Below are 8042 nucleotides of genomic sequence, written 5' to 3' on the forward strand. Positions count from 1 at the left end.
ATCGTCGAACAGAGAGCGGGCACCGAGCTGATCCACGTCCGGCGTCCACAACCAGACAAGCTGTGGCGATGCCGAGTCGGTGAAATGGAGCACCCATGTCGACGCAATATGACACGCACCCGACGGCGGAGGCAGGGGAATGCCGACCGAGCTAATGTTACTCCGGCGAGGCCCAACATCCCCGCCCTTTGCACCTTGGCCTCGCCCCCGCCTGCGTGCCGCTCTCTTGAAGCCTTGATGGGCGGGTTTGCCGTATCGCCGAGTTGATCTTGTCGAATCCCGCCCCTTGCATCCTGGCTCCAAAATGCGCCTCACAGAAAGACTCATGAGAAAATCTCAGAATGAGAAGGGAGTGCGTATACAAGCAGAGCTGTCTGTGTTCCAAGAATCAAAATTCAACAGACTCAAAGCACGCTTCTTCGCCGGCACAAACATGGATTGGCCATTTTTAATCAACAGAGCTCTTCAACCAAAGATCATGACTTGCGGTGCCTACTGGTGCTTGTGGAGCAGCTGCCGCACCCTGAGCTCCAGCTCCCGGATCCTCGGCGCCCACTCGCGCCTTATCTCTACCGGCCTCGCCTCCCCCGCCACGACCTCCTCCGCGGCCTTCGCGCCGCCGCCCTTCCCCTGCCGCCGCGCCGCCGGCCGCGCCGCGCCCGCGCTCCGTTTGCTCCTCTTCTTGGCCTCCTTCGCGGCCGCCGCCCGCTGCAGCGCCCGCAGCACGTCGGACCCGCGCAGCTGCCCCCCGGGCGACTCCGGCGAGACGGCCGCCCGTCGCCCCGGCCCCAAAGGCGACTCCTCCTCCTCCTCCGGCTCGTCTTCCTCCTCGTCACGCGCGTCCCCGAAGAAGCTCTCGTCGATGCCGTCCTCGTCGCCGCTCCCGCCGCCGCCGTCGTCGTCCCACGAGCGGTCACGGCGCGCACCTCCGCGGCGCGGCCTGACAGAGACGGCCATGAGCGCCCGCGCGCGCCGGCGGGGGACGGCGACGGCGACGCGCGGCTTTTGGTGGACGGGGAGGACACTGCAGCGTGCGGTGGGGAACATCGCGCATCGATGGATGCTGGTGGCGCCCTGCATTATCTTCAGCAGTAGCTTAGCCCCTAGGGCGCGCGCGCACTCGACTATAAGCAGAGCTCTCTGTTTTATCTGCAGTCTGCTCTGCTCCACATGTCCTCACCGACTCTGAGTGCACTGGCATTCAGACCAGAGCAGAGCGATGCTCGATGTCCATATGCAGCTTGCAACTCCGCCGATCCATTCATGGCAATGGCATTCCTCCTTTATCCAAGAAGAAACTCATGGCGCAATGCCTAGCTTCGACGCAGCACGATGACAACAACGAATCATGCTTGAACCACCGAGAGATTAGAGTTTACAGATACATGTATTAGCTACACTCTACAAGAATACAAATCCCGGTCTATGATGGACACATTTGCTACGACGAGCCGGCGGCGACGGGGACGGCCTCGTAGAGCTTGGCGAAGTAGAACTGGGTGGAGATGAAGCCCTTGTTCTTGACGCGCCAGCCGGCGGCGCGGAGCGCCTCCTCGATGTCCTTCTCCGAGTGGAGGTAGGCGCGCGTGGCCTTGGACGGGCCGGGGAACAGCTCGCCGACGCGCTTCAGCACGTCGAAGTAGAGCGTCTTGGGCGCGAAGCTGATGACGAGCCGCTTCTCGGCGAGGGAGGCGAGGTGGCGGATCATCTTCTGCGCCTCCTCCCGCGGGTAGTGGATGAGCACGTCCAGGCACACCACCACGTCGTACCGCCCCTCCAGGCTCTCCAGGTCCCGCACCTCGAACCGCGGCATGCGGAACCCCGGCGATGACCCGGCGGCGAGAGCGGCCTGCCGCTGCGCCTCCGAGACCATGGCGGCGGAGATGTCGGAGGCCAGCACGGAGGCCCCCGCGGAGGCCAGCGGGATGGACAGCGACCCGGTCCCGCACCCGGCGTCGCACACCGTGGCGCCGGCGAGGGGCACGTCGGGGGCGTCCCGCAGCATGGCAAGAGTGGCGGCCACCGTCTGCGCGTGGCCCTCGCGGATGTCCAGCTGCACGCGGTTCACGTCGTCCGTGGCCGGGTCGTAGATCCGGCGCCACCGCTCGAAGCCCGTGGAGTTGAAGTAGGCGCGCACCGCCTCCTTGTCCCCGCCGCCCACCGCCTCCGCCTGCGCCTTGCGCCGGCGCTCCGGATCGGAGAGGGACACCGCCGCCGCGAGCGCGGCTGCCGCGGCCGCCGCGGCGGGCAGGGAGAGCCCGGGCAGGTCCGCGACCTCCGGCAGCGCCGAGGCGACGGTGAGCGGCCTGCGCTGCTGGTGAATGCGGAGCTGCGAGGACAGAGAGTGGCACGGGACGGAAGGCGTCGGGGAGTGGAGGCGGGAGAGCGGCGCGGTGGAGACGGCGGCGCGCGCCATGGTCGGTCGGAGCGTGGAGGGAGCAGCTGAATCTTCTTCGAGTGGTTCGCGGGTGCTGGAGCTGGGGACTTTGGGGATAGGGTTTTTGTGGATAGACCCTCGGAGAAATTACTAATTAGAATTTGTTCCCTGCAACTCTTTGCCGAGACTGGGCCACGTTTATATGCCGCGGCGCCACGTTAGGTGGCATTCTGGATTGGGTATTAGAAAGTTTTTATGAGCTAGTTTAGAAAGGTTTTGGAAGCTTCCATGTAGGGTTGTTCTCTTGTTTGTTTCTATGTGTTTTTTCATTGGGTTTTTACTTTTTTTTCATTTTTACCTATTTAATTACATGTGAAAAAATAAATATATTTTATACAATTTTTATACACAGAAATACTTTTTGTGATACACGTTAAATATTTTTCAAATACAAGATGAACATGTTTTTAGATACTTCCTCTGTTCCAACATAAGTGTCTCAACCTTAGTACAACTTTCTACTAAAGTTAGTACAAAGTTAAGACACTTATTTTGGGACGAAGAGAGCACATGTTAATTTTTTTAATACATCTTAAATATTTTTAAAATACACATAATTTTTGGTACGGTATGTGTTTTAAATATGTAAAAACAATATTGTATAAGGTTTTATTAAAATGTCATGAACATATTTTTGAAAGGCTTGAACATTCTATAAATGTGATGAACATCTTTTGAATTGTAGGAACCTATTCTTTTACATCGTATAGTCATTGTTAAGAAATGTTGCGAATAATTTTTTGAAGCATATGGAAAGCTTATATGTCACAACCACGTCCGCGTACTACAAAAGTTTTTCCAAAATTACACGGACCCAATTTTACAGTGAGTTTACCATTTTCTAAAACATGCGGGATGTATTTAGCAGTTTTAAGTAAATTAATTTTTGTAGTATATGTATTTAGAATATTTAGAAATATAGTAAATAAATAATTATTTTTTTAAAAAAATTAAATAAATGACTGAACGGAAACTAATGTACGTCCCTCCATGCGTAGTGTCTGGCTAACGACGTGTGGTTATGGGACCGGCCTATGTAAAAAGCGCCAAAGGCAACGCTTAGGTTCCGTCCCTACTGTGACTACGTGACGCATGTGGTAATCAGTCCAAACTATTCAACAAGACTAGCCCTATTATGAGAGCTCTCGTCTACATGTGTTTGCTCGTGCGCCGTGGCTCAACAACCAACTTTTTTCCGGTTTTCTTTAGACTAATTTTATTCTATATGCGTGTGAGGTGGTATTCATTGCACTGGTTTGTTCCATATGTGCGTTGGTCTATTCTTTTCTCTTTGTTTTTCTGTCTTTTTTATTTTTCATATTTCTATAATGCTCTTTTGTTATTTCAATTTATTTTATATTATTATATTTCTTTTACTTTTCCTACTTTATTTTAAACTAGATAATTGCTCATGCATTCCAACGGTAGTATAAACATTCCATATCGTATATATGGAAGGTTGTACGAACGAGAGGTGAAATGGAAACCTTGCATTTTTTTAAAAGTAGTACAGAAGATAGATATTTTTTTTAATTTTCTGTTTCTTTATGTATGGTTTATATTATTTTCACCGTGTATAGAAATAGGTTTTAAAGAAATGTTTGTTGTGTATTTTAAAAATCCCATATCGTATGTCAAAAAATGGTTACCGCATATTTGCATTATACTACACATATTTTACTACCCATATAAATGTAAGTAACGTTGATTGTTTAAGTTACTGTCCAGTATGACTAGTATCCAATCAATAGAGCGGGTAGTATTTTACCATAAGAGTCTGTTGCAATAAATGTGTGGTAGCTTGGTCTCCATATCTTTTTCATTTGGTCCACGCTTACCTCTTCCCCGTAATTAAAAAAAATTCCTGTCTCTCTACCCTAATTACCCGTCATGTATGCTGTGTGTTGACTTCAAGACAATTATCCACTTAACTCACATGCACCACTACTCCACTAGCAAGATTCGCGTGGCAACGCGCCAACAGGTTTCGGCCCTCTTTTTATTTCGTTTGTTTCCTTTTTGGGAAAAGTTTACCTTCTGCCGGTTGATAATCACGCGGGCGTCCGTCACCTCAGTTGTACGCCACGTGTCCCCGATGGACCCACCACCACACGACTTCTCCAACAACGGCCTTCGTGGCTCCATCTTCTACCTTATCTTCGTCTCTCTCGGTCTTTTTTGTCCTGAATCAGCGTCACAAGGGAGACACCGAGACGCTTGCCCGCATCATGTTCGCGTCGGTGCTCGCTGCCATGCCGCTCCGGTAGCCATCGTTCGCCGGTGAAGAGGCCTTCGCCGCCTACTTCCATCCCTCCTATTTTTCTTCACCGCCTCGCTTGCCGTTGGCCGGGCAGCGGTCGCCCCGCCGCTCACATTTGCCCTGAGATCCGCGTTGCCTGGGTATCGTTGCAGCAGCGAGCGGCGCAATGCACAACCTCTCTGTCAACGCTGTCATCGTGGGAGCCCTCGTTGGATTCGTCCCGGCTCTGCGTGCCATGTTTCTGAAACAAATATCTTGTTGCAATAGTTAAGGGATGTTTCTGAAACAAAGTTTTTGTTGCGAAGAAGAATCATATGCAAAGATGCTTTCTGCAACATCATCGATGTTTCTGAAACAAAGCTCTTGTTGCAATAGTCACTGATGTGTTTCTGAAACAAAGCTCTTGTTGCAATAGTCAGTGATGTGTTTCTGAAACAAAGCTCTTGTTGCAATAGTCACCATTGGTTTTGAAACAATACTCTTGTTGCAAAAAAAAGGTCGTACGTTAAGCAATCTAGATCAGACGGCTCGCGAGGCGGCGGATCTTTAAAAGAAATCCGCCGGCTGACGTGTAGCACGCCCCTTTGTTTTTCCCTTCTCATTTTTTTCATTTTCTATTTTTCCATTTTCTCAAAATTTTCCCTTTTTGCACACGTATTCTTTTTCGAAAACATGAACTTGTTTTTCTCACATACATGAACATTTTTGTATGCATAAACATCTACCAATTATATGATAAAGGACAAGAATTTAGCGCAAAAGTTAGCGCAAATACATCTCAGGGCATCCACAATGCGGACCCTCAAACTGCCCGCATCAATTCGGCCCGCGTGGTCCCGGATGTGTTTTGCCTTCCAACACAGTCTTGTATCCGTTCGCTGGCAGTCTGGACGGTTTTTTTAATCGTAAATTGGAAGCGAACCGGTGGGGGCGGGGGGGGGGGGGGGGGGGGGGGGGGGGGGGGGAGGGCATTTGCGGGAGTCCGGACCATAGGACTTCTGAAAGTGCAACTATCCCTAGGTGGTTTTGGTAATTCCTAACAACACATAGCTCATTGAGCTAATGCTATTTTAAGATTAATATCTCAGGAAAGCTCAATGATTGGCATGACATGGATGAGAAAAGTGCCCCCCTCAAAATGCTAAGGACAAAAGGATTGGCTCAAGCTCAAAGCTCAAGACTCTACATTTTCTATTTTAGTGATCCAAGATCACGTTGAGTCTATAGGAAAAGCCAATACTATTAAGGAGGGATGAGGTGTTGCTTAATGAGGCTCTTGCTCAAAATGCTTAGTGATATGCTCCAATGCCCTCAACTACTTTCTCACATCCACATATGACCTAAACCAAAAGTCAAATTCGGCCCCACCGATTTTTTCTATCCGGCGCCACCGAGTTCAAATGTCATAGCCACTGCCACAAACCCTAGGCAAATTGGTCTCACCGATAGGGATCTCGGTCTCACCGAGATGGGATTGTAATCTCTCTGTTTCCCTTCGTAACGTTTCGGTCCCATCGAGATGAGCGATCGGTCCCACCGAGATTGCAATGTAAACTCTCTGTTTCCCTTTTGTAACATTTCGGTCTCACCGAAATGAGCAAATTGTTCCCACCGAGTTTACCTGACCAACTCTCTGGTTAGCTTATTACCAAAATCGTTCTCACCGAGATTACATTATGCCCTAACCCTAACCATATCGGTCCTACCGAGTTGCATGTCGGTCCCACCGAAACTCCTAACGGTCACTAGCTTTGCTGAATCGGTCCGACCGAGTTTATCAATTCGGTCCCACCGAGATTGGCAAGTTGTGTGTAACGGTTAGATTTTGTGTGGAGGCTATATATACCCCTCCACCACCTCTTCATTCGTGGAGAGAGCCATCAGAACAAACCTACACTTCCAACTTACTTTTTCTGAGAGAGAACCACCTACACTTGTGTTGAGGTCAAGATATTCCATTCTTACCATATGAATCTTGATCTCTAGCCTTCCCCAAGTTGCTTTCCACTCAAATCTTATTTCCACCAAATCCATATCCTGTGAGAGAGAGTTGAGTGTTGGGGAGACTATCATTTGAAGCACAAGAGCAAGGAGTTCATCATCAACACACCATTTGTTACTTCTTGGAGAGTGGTGTCTCCTAGACTGGCTAGGTGTCACTTGGGAGCCTCCGACAAGATTGTGGAGTTGAACCAAGAAGTTTGTAAGGGCAAGGAGATCGCCTACTTCATGAAGATCTACCACTAGTGAGGCAAATCCTTCGTGGGTGACGGTCATGGTGGGATAGACAAGGTTACTTCTTCGTGGACCCTTCGTGGGTGGAGCCCTCCGTGGACTCGCGTAGCCGTTACCCTTCGTGGGTTGAAGTCTCCATCAACGTGGATGTACGATAGCACCACCTATCGGAACCACGACAAAAACATCTGTGTCTCCTATTGCGTTTGAATCTTCCAAACCCCTCCCTTTATATTCTTGCAAGTTGCATGCTTTACTTTCCGCTGCTCATATACTCTTTGCATGCTTGCTTGAATTGTGCTAAGATTGCTTGACTTGTCCAAAGTTGCTAAAATCTGCCAAGAACTAAAATTGGGAAAAGGATAAGTTTTATTTGGTCAAGTAGTCTAATCACCCCCCCCCCCCCCTCTAGACATACTTTCGATCCTACAGGTGGTATCAGAGTTTTGGTCTCTATTTTCTTTGATTTCCATAACTTTTGGTTGTCATAGCCTTGGTTTCACAACCTAGGAGAGTATGGCGTCTAGCGAGGGAAATTACCACCGTAGAGGTCCTTACTTTGATGGTACTAATTTTGCTAGTTGGAAGCATAAGATGAAAATGCATATTCTTGGACATAACCCCGTTGTATGGGCTATTGTGTGTATTGGCTTGCAAGGTGAATTCTTTGATGGGAGAGAACCGAACCGTGAAGCTACCGCGGAAGAGTTGAAGATGCTGCAATACAACGCTCAGACTTGTGATATCCTCTTCAACGGATTGTGCCCCGAAGAATTCAACCAAATCAGTCGTCTTGAGAATGCAAAGGAAATTTGGGATACTTTGATTGATATGCACAAAGGTACCGACTCCGTCAAGGAATCCAAGTTGTATATGCTTCAAAGTCAGCTTGACAAGTTCAAAATGAAGGATGGTGAAGGTGTCGCTGAAATGTACTCTAGGCTTGCTCTTATCACAAATGAGATCACCGGCTTAGGAAGTAAAGAGATGACCGACAAATTCATCATCAAGAAGATCCTAAGAGCTTTGGACGAAAAATATGATACCGTATGCACATTGATCCAAATGATGCCCAATTACAAAGATCTCAAGCCAACGGAAGTCATTGGA

At 49.1% G+C, this 8042-nt stretch overlaps 2 protein-coding genes across 2 annotated transcripts; both read right to left on the minus strand.

The window, feature by feature from the left end:
• Positions 1-316: 316 nt before the first annotated feature.
• On the minus strand, positions 317-1193 carry LOC125520027 (zinc finger protein AEBP2-like). Its single transcript, XM_048684814.1, has one exon. The coding sequence runs from the start codon at positions 1078-1080 to the stop codon at positions 493-495; it is 588 nt and encodes a 195-aa protein (XP_048540771.1). The 5' UTR covers positions 1081-1193; the 3' UTR covers positions 317-492.
• A 140-nt stretch (positions 1194-1333) lies between these two features.
• Positions 1334-2541, minus strand: LOC125520026 (magnesium protoporphyrin IX methyltransferase, chloroplastic). Its single transcript, XM_048684813.1, has one exon. It carries the CDS (start codon positions 2414-2416, stop codon positions 1442-1444), a length of 975 nt encoding a protein of 324 aa, XP_048540770.1. The 5' UTR covers positions 2417-2541; the 3' UTR covers positions 1334-1441.
• Positions 2542-8042: the final 5501 nt, after the last annotated feature.

The sequence above is a fragment of the Triticum urartu genome, chromosome 7, assembly GCF_003073215.2.
Source record: "Triticum urartu cultivar G1812 chromosome 7, Tu2.1, whole genome shotgun sequence".
NCBI classification, from domain to species: Eukaryota; Viridiplantae; Streptophyta; class Magnoliopsida; order Poales; family Poaceae; genus Triticum; species Triticum urartu.